The sequence below is a fragment of the Urocitellus parryii genome, chromosome X, assembly GCF_045843805.1.
Source record: "Urocitellus parryii isolate mUroPar1 chromosome X, mUroPar1.hap1, whole genome shotgun sequence".
NCBI lineage: Eukaryota > Metazoa > Chordata > Mammalia > Rodentia > Sciuridae > Urocitellus > Urocitellus parryii.
In genome coordinates this window covers 6531732-6553521 of record NC_135547.1, presented here as the reverse complement: position 1 = coordinate 6553521, position 21790 = coordinate 6531732, and the positions used below count along the sequence as shown (strand labels likewise).

The window sequence follows — 21790 nt, the reverse complement described above, 5'->3', positions numbered from 1 at the left end:
TCTGCAGTGACATTATCACTAGTGATATTTAGATGGTAAGAAAGTGGATACAAGATATGCCAAATTATTGGGAATTATTTGGTATGCATATTTCAGTCCTTCAGAGAGAGCAAAGAAATGGAATCTGCCTGCTCTGACTCTAAGGCCCATGATACATACCCTTGCTAAACAATCATGGCCATAGTCCTTAAAGTATGTTGACCATATCACCACGTATCCAGAAGAAGGAGTATGACCACAGGATTATGACAGACCTGGGTTCATATCTTAAAACTTAGCTATTAGTCTCAGGTATCTTCTCTCAAAACATGTAAAATGCAGTATAGGTTGAGAGAGGGATCACAGAATCATATGCAGATTACTTGGGCCTCCCTTTTATAGGCTTACAGATTCCCTAACATTAGCCTGGGTCTCCTTCTCCCCAGATAACTGTGAAGGGCCAAGTAAGAATAAAGTGAGAAAAGAGGGACTAAAGTACTGGACTGTGAGTCAGGAGTTGGTTGTTAACAAATGGTATTTCCATGAGCAATTAAGTTGAATTTTTCAACTCTCTCTTTTTTTTTTTTTTGGTACTGGGGTGCTTAACCACTGAGTCACATCCCAGCCCTATTTTTTATTTTATTTAGACACAGGGTCTCACTGAATTGCTTAGTGCCTCGCTGTTGCTGAGGCTGGTTTTGAACTCCTGCTCCCCCTGCTTCAGCCTCCTGAGCCGATGAGATTACAGGCATGCACCACCTTGCTAGGCAATCTTTCAATTCTTTAAAACTGTCAGCTGAGATTTTTATGTAACTTAAACAATATAATGTATGAGAAAATGCTTTGAAAATTGCAGCATGCAACTCAAATTTAGGATATTAGTTCCTAGTCTCAGTTACAAAGTACAGAGTTTTGATTAACAAGGAGACTCAGGCTTTAGTCTCATTTCTGCCATTATTTATAATGTAAACTGGGGTAAGTCCCTTAATTATCCTGGGCCCCAGATTACAAATCTATAAAATGAAAAGTTTGGATAAGATGAATAGAAAAATGACAAAAGAAATTCTTATAGAAGGTATGATATATGTGTATGTGGATATATATTATTTACTTAAGGCAATATGTAAATATATAATAATAATATATGTATATTATTATTAATACCAGCATTTTGCCAGTATGTACAAGATCACAGCATGCACCTATATGGCACTATAACTTCACTAATAAAACTTGATTTTCTGTATGCCATTCAATGAAGCATGGAAGTTAACTTTGTTTTTCAGAAATCATCTCTGTAATGGTTTTTGCTGTGCTCTCTTTTGTCTCTATGTCTCACAGTAACATAAGATGATGTACTGAAAAACTTTAAATATAGCAGTTAATTATAACATTTAATATATAGAGTTTAAGAATTTTGGTAGACATTTTCCTTAAGAATGGAGTGGGATGTATGTGTACTAGTTAATTCAAGTTCTTTAACACTGCTTTACTTTTCTTCCATAGCATTATTTTCCCGTTGAAATGAATGCAAATCTTCCAGAGCAAAAGGTGACTCTCCCAGTCATCCAAACCTGATGGTGCATTTATACAAAAAAAATTGTTCTTGTTTTGCCATGTTTACTTTTAAATGTTAAATAAAATTGATAATTTTGTTTTTATGCATCAAACCAGATCCAAGTTGCTTTTATTAAAAATAGTTTCTACGGAATTTAAAAAAATATGTAAAGCACTGGTGGCATTTCAGGTCCTTGATATTGATTTTTGCAACTTGGGTTATCAACATATACTTGTTTTAATGCTAAGTAAGGGTAAAGACTTCATATTATTTACTTCCATCAAAGTGAGGGGAAAATGATGGTGATTATATTTACTATATGTGATATTCTGTATATTTTAAGGAAAAGAAAATATTTTGGAGTAGATTGGTTCTTTTTATTTTATAATTTATAACATTGTTTTCCCACTGTTAAAATAATACAGATTCATTATGGAAAAGTTGATAAATAAGGATATGTAGGAGAAAGAAAAAAATCATCTGTATTCCTACTATCCAGTACTAAATACTATTGTTATCTTACTGTTTTCCTTTTCAAAGAAAATAGTTGAGTTGTGATATACACCATTGATCACTTTTTTAAAAAATAACTTTTTAAATAATTCATTTTCTATTTTTGAAATGTATAGGACTCAAGTTTACCTGGGATTGTTACTTATTCATTCAACAAACATTCATTGAACTCCTGCTATGTTCCAAGCCCCTTCTCTATGCTGGAGATAGTTATACACAAGACAGACTTTACACTGCCCTCTAGCTGAAGAAAAAGTTAGGTAAAGAAGTAATGACAATTCTCAACTATGAGGAGTATCAGGTTCTTTAGGACCACATTAATAGGGACATCTAGCCCACTCTAGTAGTTGCTTGGAGAATGACAGGGACTAAAAAGGGGAGGATATTCAAGGTTCCCTTTATTGAGTTATGATCTGAATAGATTGCATTTCTGAGGGAAGACCTCTCCGATTTTGCTAACCAGAAGAGAAAAAGTTCCACTGGTGTGGTTGCTCATATCCATAATCCATCACTTGGGAGGCTGAGGCGCGGGGATTGCAAGTTTGAGGCTAGTGTGGGTAACTTAATGTGATCATGTCAAAAAATAGGTAAAAAAATTAAAAAAAATTGTTACAGAAAGTACAGGTAAATTCAGGTTAATTTAGCATACAGATGAAATGAATGTAAAACAATTCTTACAAAACACAGATTCATAAAGAAATCCCATTTGGGAAATGCACACTTACTTTGAATATGTGCTCTGCTGGTTGAAGCACCATTTGATCCAGCAAAGTCCAAAGCCCCACTATATGAAATACTTGGTGAGATAAGATCCATAACATTTACACTCCAAGATTTACCAAGGTAGAAGAGTCATCACTTTCTGAAGAAGTTGCTAAGGTTATTGATAGGAATAATACAGAAAGAGAGACCTATTGCTGATACCCTTTTGATTCAGAAGTCCAATTTTTTTCATGGTCTTCCTTGAATATAAATGAAAATAGTGTATTTATTCATTTAGTCACAATACTTACTAGATACTATAATACTGTGGTGACAGAAGTAAACAAAGCATTTTTTAAAAACATTCTGCCCTTTTAGAATTTATTTTCATATGAGATAGGCAGAAAATAAACAAATAAGTAAATACATGTAATATGTTAGATAATATATGCTAAGGAGAAAAAATATAAAAGGACCAGGTTATGTGAGGGAGGTTTGAGGTTTTAGATAAGTTGACCAGAGAAGGCCTCAATGAGAATATGATAACTGAGTAAAGACCTCAGGAAATAAGGAAGCAGGCTGTGCAGATATCTCAGGGAAAAGGATTCCAGACAGAAGATACAAGTACAGAGGCCTTAATGTGGGGTTTGCCTTGCATGTTCCAAGAGGATTGTTGAGAAGGAATATCAAGAGACCAGTATGACCAAAGAATAGTGAGCAAGGAGGATAGAAGTGGCAGCTAAGGTCAAAGGTATAATGATGTAAAAGCTGGGAGGCAGATTGGTTTTTACTTTGAGTTATGAAGTCATTGGGAGAGTTTTAAAAGAGATGTGACATAATGTATTGTTTTAACATGAACACTCTGGACACTATTGATAAAAGACTTGAGGGAGCCTGTGCATAAACATTGAGACCGGCTGGGAAACTAGATGGTGGTTCAGACCAGGGTAGTAACGGTAGAGGTGGTGAAGTGATTTTATTATTGATATATTCTGAAAAATGACTGACAGGATTTGTTAAAGATTCACATATGGAATAAAAGAAAGACAGGAATCAAGTTTTGGCTTGGGAAACTAGAACTAGAAGATAAATCTTGTTGTGAACAAATGCACTAATAAGAGAAAACTAGAAAGGATAAAACTACATGAAGCCAGTAACATAAATCAGTCACTGATGATTCTAAGAAAACTCATGGAAGTTCTATGAAGTATCAAATGTTTGAAACAAGAAAAATGGGTCGTATTTTGATTTAAAGGAAAACTACCTTCAAGAACTATTTTTCTAGGAAAGAAAAAGTTTTATGATTGGGCACACATAAGTCCGTATAGTCAAAGTCATCAGCAAAGTTTGTAATTAATGGTTAAAAAGTAAAATAAAGGTAAGAATTCAGTTGTTTAGAGAATAATTTATGAAAGTCCTGAAGTATTTTTAGAAACTGCAACTTGCCTTCCTGATTCTCATATTACATTGTTTTGATTTTTAAAAAGTGTTTATTACCTGTGAAACTACTATATAATTTATTCATTTTGTTTATCATTTACCACTTGACTTCTGACAGGTTTTAAACTCTGCTAGGGCAGGGATTTTCATGTGTGTGGTTCATTAATATATACCTGTATTAGTGTTCTCCAGATAAAGAATGTTCTCTGTGTGTGTAATTGTAAAAAGATTTATTATAAGGATTATAAATGTGATTCTAATCATGCAATTATGGAAACATACAAGTCCTAAGATCTTCATGGTAAGTCAGAAACCTGGAGATATAGGAAAGCTGATAGTTTAGTTTCAGTACAAATACAAAGCCCTGAGCACCAGGAGAGCATATGGTGCAGTTCCCATCTGCAGGCTGAAAGGGTGGCTTAAGACCCAGGAAGAGCCAGTAAGCCAGTATTTCAGTTCAAAGGCATTCAGGCAGGAAGAATTTTTTTCTTTCTCAGGTGAGGGGTTTTGTTCTAATCAGGCCTTTAGCTGATTGGATAATGCCTACTTTATGGTTTGAATATGAGGTATCCCCCAAAAGCTCCTGTGCTAATATGGGAAGTGAAATGATTAGCTTATGAGAGCCATAACCCAATCTGTGGCTTAAACCATTTGAATGGATTACTGGGTAGTAGCTATAGGCAGGTGAGGCATGACTCAAGGAAATAAGTCACTGGGGGTGTACCTTGGGGTTTATATTTTGACCCTGGTGCCTACATTGATTACTATGCTTCCTGGCTCCTGTGAGGTAAGCAGCTTTCCTCCACCATGCCTTTCTGCTGTGATGCTCCATCTCATCTTGGGCACAGAGCATTGGAATCTGCTGACCATGGACTGAACCTCTGAATGTATGAACTCAAAATAAACTTTTCCTCCTAAGTTGTTATGGGTAGTTATTTTGGTCACGGCAATGGAAACCTAACTAAAATACCCACTGAACATGGGGGAGAGCAAACTGCTTTAATCAGTTTGCAAACAAATAGTAATTTCACTCAAGAAAATACTCTCTCAGACACAGCCAGAAAAATGTTTGACCAAATATTTGGATACCCTGTGACCCAGTCAAGGTGATGCATAAAATTAACTATCACAATCCCAAATGCCTAGGAAATTGTCTGGAACATAGTAGATATTCAAACAAAATACCTATTGGATGGTTAAATCAGAAACAAAGATGATATATGAAGTTCTTATCTTCTGTTATGATGAACAGGCATATCCAAGGCAAACTGAAATCTTACAAAATAAATATCTATATCTATCTATCTATCTATATAAAAAATGATCACTAGAGTTTCATAAACAAGTGATTGATTTGGGAAAGAAAATGAAAAAGAACAATGAAAAAGTTCTTTGGATAAAAATAAATAATAACTACATAAGGAAAAATATAAGATCAAAATATTAATGATAACAGCTGTAATATATGAATAACCTAAGCATAGTCTGAAGCAGTACTTTAAAAGAAAGAAGACCATTTAATAGATTAAGAAGTTAGGTTGCAGGTTGTGCTAACAAAGATTACCACTAAGTGGACAAAGAATATGAGCTTAGTGTGGCACTTGAACAAACTAATGCAGAATAAATATTGGACCAGAGATGAAAAGTTGAGCAATTGAGTATTGTTATTATTGAAGATTCAAAGCCAAAGCACTTCTCAAAAGAAGAGTGGGAAGGAAACAAGGTTGTTCAGGGTGCTGTCTTCAACTTCAGTGCCTAATGCACTACAAAATCATGTCTGACATGGATGATCAAGCCCTGCCAGAAATAGATGGGTAAATCATAAGTACAAACATCAACAGTCAGTCATATCCCTCAAACCACTAATGTATCTGTTCCAAATGAAAAGACACTAGTAAATGAGAAGTACCTCTGTTGCATAGCCTGAACATATATCTGATTAGTGACTGCTTTAAAATAAGAGGTAATGCATGCTGTCCCTAACTCCATGGGTATTGAGGCTTTGAATCAACAGTTACCAAATGGTTATAAACAGAATCTATTTCATCCCTTGGGCAGTCAGACTGGTATAGAGTTTCGATAGTTGTAAAGTTCAGTCTAGTCCCACCATGATGATGAAATGAATAAAATGTAAATATCATGAGTAGCTACAGATAGTGCAAGAAAAGAATATTAAAGTTCTGTTTAACTTACAGATTTAAAAAATCCTACAAGTTGTATATGTCTGTGTGTATATAATTTTATATATATATAAATTATATATATTAATATATATAAAATTATATATAAATATATAAATTATATATAATGTGTATATGTGTATATATTATATAATATATATATATACACATACATAATCTGACTATAATTCAACAATTTATATTCAACAATTTATTTTATTCTGGGAGTGCAAAATTGTTTCAGTTGTGGAAAGTATATGGATATAATCACATTAATGGACTGGATTGATAGGAAAACTATTACATGATTTTCTGAACAGGTACCCAAAAAAGCAAAAGCAATTGATAAATATCAGCAACCATTTATGATTTAAATAAATCTTACTTAACTAGAAATAGTTGGGAATTCCCGTAACCTTATAAAAATAAGTACACTTAATGAAGAAAATTAGAAGCATTCCCTTTAAGGTCAAGTGCAAGGCAATGGTTCCTGATATCACAGTTACTATATAACAGAAAATTAGAGGAAATAACCAAATAAACTATATAATAAAACATTAATGACTTCTAAAGACTAAAAGAGACAACTTATTTTATTTGCATACAGTATTATTTACATAGAAAATTCATAATTAACACACAAATAATTGAGACTAATAGAATAATTAAGAGTGCTAGATCCAGTCTTAAAAGCCCACGAGTGCCTATAATTCCAGCATCTTGGGACACTGAGGCAGGAGGGTTGCAAGTTTAAAGTCAGCCTCAGCAAAAGTGAGATAGTAAGCAACTCAGTGAGACCCTTTCTCTAAACAAAATACAAAATAGGACTGGGGATGTGGCTCTGTGATCCAGTGCCCCTGAATTAAATCCCTGATCCCGCTCCCCCCCCAAAGAGAGCCCATAAGTGTCCTGAGGCACCTAAAGTTAACTGTTGTGAATAAGGATGGTCAGTCATATTGGTTGTCCAGTATGGAGGAGTTTCCTGAGAAGCAGAACATTTCATAGTAAACTTGAGACACTCACCCTAGTTATGGCTATGATTTGTTTCTTCCCTTAGAGTCCCTGGATATTTATTTTTCTTCCATCCTAGGCTATATATTAAATTTTAGTATTATGTTTTATCCAGCATTCCTAGATGTTTTTAGCATAAAGTATGGGCTCATGTAAGTTCAGTTTGCTCTTGCCAGACTTCTCCTTAGTCAGCCCTTAAGAATAATTAAGTCTTTAATAGCATAGAAAATTGTTATGTGTAGAGTAAAAAAAAAACCAGAATACAGAGCTCTATGTATACCTGGATACTGATTATGTTGTAGAAAATGAATTATATATTCATATACTTGCAAATTGTGTAACAGCTAGCCAAACTTGTACAAGTAAAATTGACTTTAATTTTTTTGGGGGAGGATTATTATAGAAAGACATGGAGAAGAAATCCTGTTATAGGAAGAGCAGTTGCAATAGGGAAGGGAATAGTATGGTAGGATACATAAAACAATGAAGTTGGGGAGAGATAAAACAGAGGGAAGGTTTCCATTGTATGAGAAGGTTTGGATTTTAAACAGTTAGGACCCATAGCTCTTTTGCACATTGGAGAGAGACAGTGATCCAATATTATTCCTCAGAGCCCTGGATCCAGATTGCATTGTCTTACTGAGCATGTAACTAGGTCATTGGAACAGCCATTTTAAACACTTGCTTACTAAGGAGATTTTTTTTAATCCATGCTTTAACCAAGACAAGAACCAAGTTAAATTAACTAAAATGTATTTGAATGTTAAAACCACTATAAAGGCTCTGATATGTGTTAGTTTTTTTTTTTTTTATGGCACTAAAGAAAAGTGATAGATGTTATCCCAGGCTTAAAACAGAGGTCTGACAAGTTTTCAGTGATTCCTTGCCTGGAAAATGATACAGGGCTCTTCTTGAAGCTTTTAGGTATACATGTGGCACAATAGGAAAATCCCATCTGAGGCAGCACATTTCTTAAATAGTTAAAAATGGGCTATGTAGAGAAGAGTAAGAAGGGTGTAAGTGCAGAGTAGTAGCACTAGGAAAATCTTTGAGGTAGGAATGTACATATGTGATCAAATGCTATAGGACTAGAAACTCTATACCAGCACTAATTTCCCAGTTTTGATATTTCACTGTAGTTATAGAAGATATAATTATTGGGGAAAACAGTGAAGGATGACTAGATCCCTCTGTTTATCTTTGCCGTGTCTTATCAATCCAAAATTACTTCAAATTAGTTTTAGAAATTAGAAAAAAATAATAAAAATAGGCCATGAAGCCTGGCACCTCCTAGCAAAAGTCATCATGACCCCTTGAATACTCTGCCTACTCGGACTTAGTTTAGCACCAAAACTAAGAGAAGAGGCTGGGTGACTGATGCCAAATAATGTGTTAGGTAAGGGAAATCTAAATATAGCCCAGAGAATCTTGTTCATTTTCACTTTTATATAGGCTGGTGGGTCTTGCTGCAGCCAGAGAAATGCCTTTCCCAAACACTCTTCTACAACTGGTTTATTTAGATTGTTCAGTCAAATGACAAAATGATTCACTGGAGGGGAGAGAGATCACCTAATGAATAATCAATCAGAAATATCCTTTACTTAATATATGCATGTTTGTGACATGATAGTGCCAAGAACAGCTTTTAGGTCATTTGGTCTACAATTTGACTTAAGACCTTTTGAGTAGAGAATCAGAACTGGAATAAACATTAAAATAATTAGTACATTGACAAATGAGCCTTAATTATTAAAACTAAGTTGAAATGTTATAATGACATTTTGAACTAGAAAAGATCAGAACTTATGTAATACAATCAGCTTGGATTTATTTTGTATTATTTTTTGATGCTGGGGATCAAATCTAGGGTCTCACACATGCTAGGCAACCATTCTACCACTAAGTTATATCCCCAGTGCTCAAACACCTTATTTTATATATAGAAGAAATGTATATATAAACAAAAACTAAGATTCAGAAATATCCATGCATTCATTTCCATAGTTTCATTACATCTGGCATGGGGCTGGAAGGAATTGGGTTACTTTATGACCCCTGGCAGGAAGAATCTTAGTGATGGATGGGTGAGCAAAACGCCTGTTCCTTTGATTGGCTTCAGAGGCTAGGCCTAAGTCCTATGAAGAGATGAGAATTGTCATTTCTCCTTAAAAAGTAGCATGTGTTAACTGCAGTGAGGACTGAATGAAAACTACAGGTTGGGAGCGTTGGAAGGCAACATTTCAAGGAGAAAAGTGATGGCAGTGACTTTTCTGGAAGAACAAAAGCACTTTTTTTCATTCATTCAATGATTATTTGTTGAGTAAGTACTGTATTCACATTTTTTTGAGTCCTTGGGATATAATATGGGACAAAATAAAGAGGCCTACCCTCAAGAACTTTACATTTTAGTGGAGGGTTAGACAGAGAAGAAACAATTGTCATGATAAATATAGGTAAATTAAATGGTATGTTAGAATGTTGTAAATACTATGGTCAAAACTAAATTAAGCAGAAGGAGAGGGGTTCAGAGTGGCATTGAGATGGGGCAGAGATTGTAGTAATAAATAAGGTGGACTTCATGAAGCAGGGAAGCTTTGAAGGATGTAAAATGGCAAAGCTGGTAGCTTAGCTGAAGAAAGGAGGTCCGGATTAGCCCAGGGGTTAGCTAGACTAAGGCCTGAAGATGGGAATGTGCCTGGCAGGTTTGTGGGGAGACAAGAGGCTTGTGTACGTGACAGAGAAAAAGCAAGAAGTGTGTTAGATGAGGTGGTTAGAGAGGTGATGGGGTCAGATGATATATAGAACCTTGCAAAGTGTGGTGAAGACTTTCCTTTTAACTCTGTTTCAGATGGAAGACAGTGGGAGACAGGATTTTGAACAGAAGGAGTGTTTAGCTTTCATTTCTATGGCTCACTTGAATTATTGTGTTGAGAATAAACTGTTGAATGGCAAGAGGAGAAACAGGATACCAGCTATGAACCTGTTGCAGCAATGTGGCTGTCTCAAACCAGAGTGGTAGCAGGTAGGAGGTGGTGTTAAGAGGTTGAATTTGGGGGAGTGTTTTGAAGGAAGTGTCCATAGAATTTGCTGACAGATTTAATGTGAGGCATAAGAGAAAGAGAGTCCAGGAGGAACTACAAGAATGGGATTTCTATCAATACTGAGCTGTAAGGCTACAGTAGGAGTGGGTTTGAGGGGGCTCTCCAGATTTGGGCATGTTAGATTTAAGATGATTATTAGACATTCACATAAAGATGAAGAGTAAGTAGTTAGACATATAACTTCAGTATTTAGGGCTGGAGATATACATTTGACAACTTTCAGAATATAGATAACATTTCAAGCCATGTAGTTGGTTGAATACAAAGTTATAGAAGATGACTAGAAGCAATCTCAACATCGTTGAGGGGCAAAAGAGGTGAGCCAGTAAAGGAGACTGAGAGTTTTACATGAAAGAGAAGGAGACCCTAAAGTGCATAGTATCCTGCAGATCAAGAGAAGGATGCAGAAGTTCATGATCCATAGTCAGATGTTGATGGTAAGTCAATTAGATGAGAACTTAGACTTGAAGGTAGCTTGAACAGTAGTGATGTCATATAGACGTTGATGAGGGCAGTTATGATGGGTGACAGGAGTGAAAGCCTGACTGTAGTGTGTTTATTAACACAGAGGAATTGGAGACTTCCCAGAGGCGCTCTTGAGAAATTTTGTTTCAAAGATGAACAAATAAATCAAGCAATAGTTGGTGGGAAGTATGAGATCAAAATGACTGTGTGTGTTTTAAAGTAATGCATTTCATAATTTAAAAAGGAAATCATTTGCACCTTTAAATTTTATTGGCAAATACACAACTAATACAAATTGAGTTGCATTAAGACAATATGTGTTAACTGTAAAAAGAAGCTTTTTAAAGCAGTGGTTTTCAAAGTGAGGTCCCTGAAAGAGCAAGATCAATATCACATGGGGATATATTGGAAATGCAAATTAAAGGGTGCCAGCCCCAAACCACTAAATCAGAAACTGTGCTTAAAAAGTCCTTCAAGTGATTCTAATCACACTAAAATTGTGAGTCACTGATGCAGAGCACCATCATCAGGTGAGTAACATACAGTTCTGTTTCTTTAAGAGCAGAAGGTATGTTTTTTTCCTCTCCTTGCCTAACCTCATTTTATTCCCGTATCTGTCTTTTGATGGGAGAAATCATGGCATATATGTATGCCGATGAGAATGATCAAGTACAGGGGAAAGTATTAATGATGTAGGAGGGGGGTATAAAAATGTTGGAGTCATGTACATGATTTGTGAAAGAGGAGGGATCCAATGCATAGAGAGGAACACGTGACTAAAGGTTCATCTAAGGTAATAAGCCTGACTACAGAGAATATGGTTACAAAAGTGTCAGCAATAGAATTCTCTGGAGGTTATTATCACTTTGGTTTTCGAATTTAAGTAGGAAGGAAAATCATTAATTGAGAATGAAAATGGAGAGGGTTGGCAAGCTTGACAACATGTTCTGTGGGCAAAACTCTATAAAAACAGTCACTTTCCAACAATAGTAGTCAGAGTGTGAAATTATAATGACTCCTATGGAGAGAGATTTAGCAATACTTTTATCCTTTGACACAGCAATCTCACTTCTAGTAATTTAGCCAGAAGATAACTCTCCACAAATATGAAACAACATGTGTGCTGAAGTTATTTATTGTAGCATTGTTTTTAATAGAAGAATATTGGGAATAATTTAAATGACAGCTTTTAGGGAACTATATGATGTAGTACTATATAGCTGTAGAAAGAATAAGGATGATCTTTAAATGCTGACATAGAGTCAGCTCTGGGCTACACTAATAAGTGAAAAATTCAAGATACAAGAGAGTTTATATAATATTCTAGTGTGTTAGACACCTTTTCATCACTGTGACAAGTACTTGGAAAAATCAATGTAAAGTAGGAAAGATTTATTTTGGCTCACAGTTTCTCAGGTTTCAGCTAGCTCCACTGCCAGAAATATGGTGGCAGAAGGGTGTGGCAGAACAAAGGTACTCAATTCATGGCAGCCAGGAAGGAGAGAGGAGAGGGAAGGACAGGGGAGGGGAGAGGAGGGAAAGGAAAGGATGGTAAGGGAAGGAAGAGGCACAGGCCACAGACAAGATATACCTTTCAGGGCATACTCCTAGATCCCACCTCCTACAGTTTCTACCACCTCCTAATAGTCCATTTAGTTGTGAATCGCTCAGTGAATTAATCCATTGATGATGTCAGAGCCCTCATGATCTAATCAGTTTCCAAAAGACCCACCTCTTAACATAGTTGTACTGGGTACCGAGCCTTCGACACATGGGCCTTTGATGGACATTCCCATTCCAAGCCACAACAACTATCTTTTGTGTAGGAAAGGGAATGAGAGTATATACTTTTTTTGTTTAAAAAAAAAACAGAAAAGATAAACTAAAAACTAAGAAAAAGGATTGGATATGGATAGGGTAGATGGAACAGGGATGGGGGTAAAAATTCTTTGAGTATCTTTCTTGATAAAACTACAAGTAGACTTATTAAGATATAATTTAATACATAAACTTAACCATTCTTTTTGTGGTGCTGGGGATAGAACCCAAGGCCTTGTGCATGTGAGACAAGTACTCGACCAACTGAGCTATATCCCCAGCACCCCAAACTTAACCATTTTAAAGTATACAATTCAGTGGGGGTTTTTAGAATTCTCACAAAAGTTTTTCATTGATGGCCACCATCTAATTCCAGAATATTTTCTGCACAAAGAAACCCCATCACTCCTTAGCATTCACTATCCCATTGCCAGCTCCCCCTCCCACCCACCATTCTACTCCCATACCCTCAGCCTTTGACAACCATTTATCTGCTTTTGGCTCTGAATTAGCTAATTTGTATATGTCATATAAATGGCATTGAAAAGCATATGTGTTTTTGGTCTGGTTTCTTTCACTTATAATGAATTCAAAGTTTATACAAAGTTTTAGTACACATGGCTTCCTCATTTCTTTTAACAACTGCATAATATTCCATCATATGAATATTTTGTTTATCCAATAATTGAACATCTGGGTTGCTTCCAATTTGAAGCTATTGTGAATAATGCTGCTATAAATATTCATGTACATGGTTTAATTTTTAAAAATTTTTATTTTTTTTTCAGTACCGGGGTTTTCAAACTCGGGAGCACTTTTACCACTGAGCTACATCTCCAGAACTTTTCATTTTGAGACAATATTTCACTAAGTTGCTGAGGCTGGCCTTGAACTGCCTCAGCCTCTCAAGTTTCTGGAATTACAGGTGTGCACCATTGTGTCTGGCTATGTATAATATTCTATGTGGAAATATATAATTATTGGTCATACATATCTAGGAGTGAATTTGCTTAACTACCATGCTTAATATTTTGAAGAAATGCTAGATTAGCAGTGTATGAGGTTTCTAATTTTTCCAAATTCTCACTAAAGCTTGTTGTTTTTCTTTTTGATTGCAGCCATTTTAGTGTTGTGAAGTGTATGTGTTTTTTTAGTTTAATATTTTTTTAGTTGTAGGTGAGCACAATACCTTTATTTTATTTATTTTTTAATGTGGTGCTGATGATCAAACCCAGTGCCTCACTCATGCCAGGTAAGTGGTTTACCACTGAGCCACAACCCCAGCCCTCACATTCTTTAAAAAATTTTCTTAATGGTTGTTGATGCTAAGAATATTCTTTTGTGCTTTAAGGTCAATTCTATATTTTCTTTGGAAAAAGGCTACTCAGACCCTTTGCTCAATTTTTAATTGGGTTATTTCTCTTTTCGTTGTTGGATTATATGATTTTTATATATTCTCAATTAAAGTCCTAGGATAAATGATTTGCCAATATTTTATCCTGTTCCATGGGTTGTTTTTTCACTATCATGATAGTGCCCTTTAAGTGAAAGAAATTTTCATTTTGTGGAAGTTCAATTTATCTTTTCTTGGTTGCTTGTGCTGTTGGTATCATATGGTGTCCATATGGGTTTTCATTTGGGCAAGCATCACTTATTGAAAAGGCAATTCTTTCCCCCACTGCACCTCAGTCACTGAGGCCATTGCCAAAAAATCAGTTGATCATATAATTATGGTCTGTTCATATAATTTCTGTTTTGCTCCATCGTCTTATGTGTCTACCCTTTACCTAATAACACACTGTCTTTACTATTTTAAATATTATAGCTCTGTAGTGGGTCTTTTTTTATTGATTGTTCAAAACATTACAAAGCTCATGACATATCATCTTTCATACATTTGATTCAAGTGGGTTATGAACTTCCATTTTTACCCCAAATACACATTGCAGAATCACGTTGGTTACACATCCACATTTTTACATAATACCATATTAGTGTCTGTTGTATTCTACTACCTTTCCTATCCTCTACTATCCCCCCTCCCCTTCCGTCTCATCTTCCCTCTCTACCTCATCTGCTGTTATTCAATTCTCTCCCTTGTTTTTCCCCCCTTTCCCCTCACAAACACTTTTATGTAATTTTGTGTAACAATGAGGGTCTCTTTCCATTTCCATACAGTTTCCCTTCTCTCTCCCTTTCTCTCCCCCCACTCGTCTCTGTTTAATGTTAATCTTTTCCTCATGCTCTTCCTCCCTGTTCTGTTCTTAGTTGCTCTCTTTATATCAAAGAAGACATTTGGCATTTGTTGTTTAAGGATTGGCTAGCTTCACTTAGCATAATCTGCTCTAATGCCATCCATTTCCCTGCAAAATCCATGATTTTCTCGTTTTTTAGTGCTGCGTAATACTCCATTGTGTATAAATGCCACATTTTTTCAATCCATTCATCTATTGAAGGACATTTAGGTTGATTCCATAGTCTAGCTATTGTGAATTGTGATGCTATGATCATTGATGTGGCAGTATCCCTATAGTATGCTCTTTTAAGGTCCTCAGGGAATAGACCGAGAAGGGTGATAGCTGGGTCAAATGGTGGTTCCATTCCCAGCTTTCCCAGGAATCTCCATACTGCTTTCCAAACTGGCCGCACCAATTTGCAGTCCCACAAGCAATGAACAAGAGTGCCCTTTTCCCCGCATCCTCTCCAGCACTTATTGTTGTCTGACTTCCTAATGGCTGCCAATCTTACTGGAGTGAGATGGTATCTTAGGGTGGTTTTGATTTGCATTTCTCTGACTGCTAGAGATGGTGAGCATTTTTTCATGTACTTATTGATTGATTGTATGTCCTCCTCTGAGAAGTGTCTGTTCAGGTCCTTGGCCCATTTGTTGATTGGGTTATTTGTTATCTTATTGTCTAATTCTTTGAGTTCTTTGTATACTCTGGATATTAGGGCTCTATCTGAAGTGTGTGGAGTAAAGATTTGTTCCCAGGATGTAGGCTCCCTGTTTACCTCTCTTATTTTTTCTCTTGCTGAAAAAAAAACTTCTTAGTTTAAGTAAGTCCCATTTGTTGATTCTTGTTATTAACTCTTGTGCTATGGGTGTCCTATTGAGGAATTTGGAGCCCGACCCCACAATATGTAGATCGGAGCCAACCTTTTCTTCTATCAGATGCAGTGTCTCTGATTTGATATCAAGCTCCTTGATCCATTTTGAGTTAACTTTTGTGCATGGCAAGAGAAGGGGATTCAGTTTCATTTTGATGCAAATGGATTTCCAGTTTTCCCAGCACCATTTGTTGAAGATGCTATCCTTCCTCCATTGCATGCTTTTAGCCCCTTTATCAAATATAAGAAAGTTGTAGTTTTGTGGATTGGTTACTGTGTCCTCTATTCTGTACCATTGGTCCATCTGCCTGTTTTGGTACCAGTACCATGCTGTTTTTGTTACTATTGCTCTGTAGTATAGTTTGAAGTCTGGAATCGCTATACCGCCTGATTCACACTTCCTGCTTAGCATTGTTTTTGCTATTCTGGGTCTTTTATTATTCCATATGAATTTCATGATTCTTTTATCTATTTCTACAAGATATGCTGTTGGGATTTTGATTGGCATTGCATTGAACTTATAGAGAACTTTTGGTAATATCGCCATTTTGATGATGTTAGTTCTGCCTATCCATGAGCAGGGTATATTTTTCCATCTTCTAAGGTCTTCTTCTATATCTTTCTTTAAGGTTCTGTAATTTTCATTGTATAAATCTTTCACCTCTTTTGTTAGGTTGATTCCCAAGTATCTTATTTTCTTTGAGAATATTGTGAATGGAGTGGTTTTCCTCATTTCCATTTCAGAAGTTTTGTTGCTGATATACAGGAATGCCTTTGATTTATGCGTGTTGATTTTATATCCTGCCACTTTGCTGAATTCATTTATTAGTTCTAGTAGTTTCTTTGTAGACCCTTTTGGGTCTTCTAGGTATAGGATCATGTCATCTGCAAATAGTGATATTTTAAGTTCTTCTTTTCCTAGTTTTATGCCTTTAATTTCTTTTGTCTGTCTAATTGCTCTGGCTAGTATTTCAAGGACTAAATTATATAGAAGTGGTGAGAGAGGGCATCCCTGTCTTGTTCCAGATTTTAGCGGGAATGCCTTCAGTTTTTCTCCATTTAGAATGATGCTAGCCTGAGGCTTAGCATATATAGCTTTTACAATGTTGAGGTAAGTTCCTGTTATCCCTAGTTTTTCTAGTGTTTTGAACATAAAGGGATGCTGTACTTTGTCGAATGCTTTTTCTGCATCTATTGAGACGATCATATGGTTCTTATCTTTAAGTCTATTGATGTGGTGAATAACATTTATTGATTTCCGTATATTGAACCAACCTTGCATCCCAGGGATGAATCCTACTTGATCATGGTGCACTATTTTTTGATATGCTTTTGTATTCGATTCGCCAGGATTTTATTGAGAATTTTTGCATCTATGTTCATTAGAGATATTGGTCTGTAGTTTTCTTTCTTTGAAGTGCCTTTGTCTGGTTTTGGGATCAGGGTGATATTGGCTTCATAGAATGAATTTGGAAGAGCTCCTTCTTTTTCTATTTCTTGAAATAGCTTGAAAAGTATTGGTATTAATTCTTCTTCAAAGGTTTTGTAAAACTCTGCTATATACCCATCCGGTCCAGGGCTTTTCTTGGTTGGTAGTCTTTTGATGGCTTCTTCTATTTCTTTCTTTGTTATTGGTCTGTTTAAATTGTGTGTGTCTTCCTGACTCAATCTGGGCAGATCATATGACTTAAGAAATTTATCGATATCTTCACTGTCGTCTATTTTATTAGAATATAGAGTTTCAAAATACTTTCTAATTATCTTCTGTATTTCTGTAGTGTCTGTTGTGATATTGCCTTTTTCATCCCATATGTTAGTAATTTGAGTTTTCTCTCTTCTTCTCTTCATCAGCATGGCTAAGGGTCTGTCGATCTTATTTATTTTTTCAAAGAACCAACTTTTAGTTTTATCAGTTTTTTCAATTTTTTTGTTGTTTCAATTTCGTTGATTTCCGCTCTGATTTTAATTATTTCTTTTCTTCTGCTATATTTGCTGTTGTTTTGCTCTTCCTTTTCTAGGGTTTTGAGATGTAGTGTGAGTTCATTTATTTGTTGGTTTTTTTCTTTTTTTGAGGAATGAACTCCAGGAAATGAATTTCCCTCTTAAAACTGCTTTCATTGTGTCCCATAGATTCCGGTATGTTGTGTCTGAATTGTCGTTTATCTCTAAGAATTTTTTGATTTCCTCCTTTATGTCTTCTGTAACCCATTGATCATTCAGTAACATATTGTTTATTTTCCATGTGATGCAGGATTTTTCCTTCCTTCTTTTATCATTGATTTCCAGTTTCATTCCACTATGATCAGATATGGTGCATGGTATTATCTCCACACCTTTATATTACTAAGAGTTGCCCTATGGCATAATATATGATCTATCTTTGAGTAAGATCCATGTGCTGCTGAGAAGAACGTGTATCCACTTGATGATGGTTGATATATTCTATATATGTCGGTTAAGTCTAGGTTATTGATTGTGTCATTGAGTTCTATAGTTTCTTTATTCAGCTTTTGTCTGGAGGATCTGTCTAATCGCGAGAGCGGTGTGTTGAAGTCACCCATAATTATTGTGTAGTGGTCTATTTGACTCTTGAACTTGAGGAGAGTTTGTTTTATGAACGCTGTAGCTCCATTGTTTGGTGCTTACAAATTGATAATTGTTATGTCTTGTTGGTGGATGGTTCCTTTTAACAGGATAAAGTGTCCTTCTTTATTCCTTTTGATTAACTTAGGTTTGAAGTTGATTTTATTCGATATGAGTATGGCCACTCCTGCTTGCCTCTGAGGGCCAAGTGAGTGGTATGATTTTTCCCAACCTTTCACCTTCAGCCTGTGTATGTCTTTTCCTATCATATGAGTCTCCTGAAGGCAGCATATTGTTGGATTTGTTTTTTTGATCCAGGTTACTAGCTTGTGTCTCTTGATTGGTGAGTTTATCCATTAACATTTAAGGTTACAATTGAAATATGATTTGTACTTCCAGTCATGTTTATTTATTTATTTATTTTAGTTTGGCTAGTTTTTACTTTTTGGTTATTTTCCTCCCCCTTTACTGAGATACCTCCCGCTGCTAGTTTTGGGCACTATTTTTCTATTCCTCTTCTTGTAGAATTTTGCCCAAAATGCTTTGCAGTGCTGGTTTTCTGGCTGCGAATTCTTTTAGCTTTTGTTTATCGTGAAAGATTTTAATTTCATTGTCAAATCTGAAGCTTAATTTTGCTGGATACAGTATTCTTGGTTGGAATCCATTATTTTTCAGCATTTGAAATACATTGTTCCAGGATCTTCTCGCTTTCAAAGTCTGTGATGAAAAGTAAGTCGTTAACCTAATTGATTTACCCCTGAATGTAATCTGCCTCCTTTCTCTCGTAGCTTTTAATATTCTCTCCTTGTTCTGTATGTTGGCTATCTTCATAACTATATGTCTTGGAGTTGGTCTATTACTGTTTTGGATGTTTGGGGTCCTGTAGGCTTCCAGGATTTTGCAATCCATTCCATCTTTCTTCTCTGGGAAGTTTTCTAGGAGTATTTCATTTAATAAGTGTCCATTCCTTTGGTTTGTGCCTTCTTCTATCCCAATGACTCTCAAATTTGGTTTTTTGATGAGATCCCATATCTCTTGGATAGATTGCTCATGAGATTTAAGCATCTTTTCTGTGTTGACTATATTCTTTTCAAGTTGATAAACTTTGTCTTCATTATCTGATGTACTGACTTCTACTTGATCTAGTCTATTTGTAATATTCTCGTTAGCGTTTTTAATCTGGTTCATGGTTTCTTGCATTTCTAAGATTACTGTTTGTTTTTTTTTAAGATCTCTATCTCCTGGTAAAGCTCGTTCTTTGCAGTTTGAATTTGTTTGTTTAGTTCGTTTTCAAAATATACTTTCAATGCTTGGACTTGCTGTCTCATGTCTTCTCTAATATTCCATTCCATCTGAGTTAGGTATGCCTTGATTTCTTTCCCTGTCCATGTTTCTGATGCTTCTAGGTCCTCCTGTAGATTTAAGTTGTCTGTAATCCTTTTTCCCTTGTTTTTTCATGTTGTTCACGTTACTTTCCAGCTCTGTTTGACTGCTTTTTAACTGCTTTCTCCTATACATTTGTTTTGGCTTTGTATATCTCTGTTGTCTCTCCTTTGTGGTGGGAGATTATGCCTAGAGATGTTGGGCTTTATTGTACTTTAGAGCTGATTCATTCAATTTATAAAGGGCTTCTGGATTCTGTATGCATATAGTGATTTGTTGTTTGTTCTTAGGACTTTAGGTTAGGTGCTATGAAGGTATAAGGGTTAGTATGTCTTGGCTACTTTAAAAGTTTGCTCTACTGAAGGGGGATACTAACCGTCGATTGGATCAGGGTGTTGGTAGTAGCTAGGTATTTAGGAGCACTATAGACAGCCTCGAAACATTCACCTATTTGCATTTAGACAGTTACACGTAATGGAGGACGTAATGCTTGGGATGAAAGTTGGGGGGAAGGGGAAGGAAGGTGCTCTTGAAAAGAAAGAAGGAGAGGGAGATAGATAGCATAGAGGAGAATGGAAAGAACAATAAAACTTGGAAGGGGAAAGAAAGAGGGAAAAGGGGAGAGAAAAAATAAAATAAAATAAGAAGTAAAATTAGGTTTTAGAGATCCATTTTCTTCTCTTCCCGTAGGCAAAGCTGTGCCCTCCGAGCTGAGTTTTGCATTCAATGTGTCGACAGCAATCCCTGTAAGGCGGCTCCTGGGAGTCTCTCAATCCTGTTGGTCCAGAGCTGTTTCACTTCTACAGCTCCTCCTCCCCTTCCTCCTGCCAGGCAGCCAGGTCCTGCTCACTGGAGGCGGTTCCCCAAGGATCTGGTTACACTTTCAGCCCCACCGCGTGCCCTATTTCCCTAACGACTGAGCACTCTCTCTGTCATTCATCTAAGCCCCAGTGCTGTGGAGCTGTGGTCTGGGAGTCAATAGTTTAGTTTTTCCAGACCCCTTTGGTGGGCACGCCCTCAGAAGCTGGCGGCTAAGACCTTTGGTGTCGCCACTGGTGGTAATGAGAGTTGGGGGTCGAGGATCCCCTCTGCTTCCCTCAGCCCCTACAATCACGACCACTCCACTGGCGGTAGGAGGAGTTGGGGGTCTGGAGTGTCCTCTGTTTCCCTCCGCCCCTACCATCACGCCCTCTCAGTTGGTGGTTGGGGGAGTTGGGGGTGGGGAGTCTTCTCTGCTTCCCTCTGCCCCTACAGTCACGCCCACGTCACTGGCATTAGGGGGAGTTGGGGGTCGGGAGTCCCTTGGCCCTTACGGTCACGTCCATGGAGAGATTTTGAAGTTTCCCCGTTGTTTATGTCTGGTGTGGGTGGGAGTCACACACCTGCTAAAGTAGATTCCGCTGGGAAGAAATCTCTTTGGCCGAACTTTGGTGAGGTGACTTCCCCTCTCTGCTATGGTGGGCCCCTGGCTCCTTGCCGGAGTGTCCGAAGGGAGGGGTGGAACTGGCTTGTCTCTGGTCTGACACAATCTCTGGTTTTAGTTCCCAGTTCGCTATTTCATAAAGGCTTCGTTAGATTCCCTTCACATCGCCTCCTGAGCCGGGCGGGCTGGGGGGGGGGGCGTTTGCCATGCGGGCAGGGCGGTTAGCAGAGCCGGGAGGGCGGAGCCATTTGCTGGGCCGGGCGGGGACCCTTCTCGCTGCGCCGGGCCGGGCTGCCGGGGGCCGTTTGCAGAGCTGGGCAGGCAGTGGCCGGCGGCCGTTCGGTGGCGGCCGGTGGGACTGGACCTCTGCGCCGGGTGGCCAAGATTCACTCATCTGGGACAAACTGTCACCTCTAATAAACTTACTAATTCCCAGCAGGTCTCCTTTCAGCGGAATTTTGCTAGAAGTTCCTCAGTAGGTAGAATCTAGGTGTATTAATGGGTCTTTCTGATCTTGTTAATGTGG

General features: G+C 37.0%; 1 protein-coding gene across 1 annotated transcript in view; it reads left to right on the top strand.

Moving 5' to 3' along the window:
• Positions 1-20761, top strand: part of Fmr1nb (FMR1 neighbor) — a 53742-nt gene extending 32981 nt beyond the window's left edge. The window contains exon 6 of the mRNA XM_077794012.1: positions 20532-20761. Coding sequence (XP_077650138.1) covers positions 20532-20761 — 230 coding nt within the window. The remainder of the gene's footprint in view (positions 1-20531) is intronic.
• The last annotated feature ends 1029 nt before the right edge of the window (positions 20762-21790 follow it).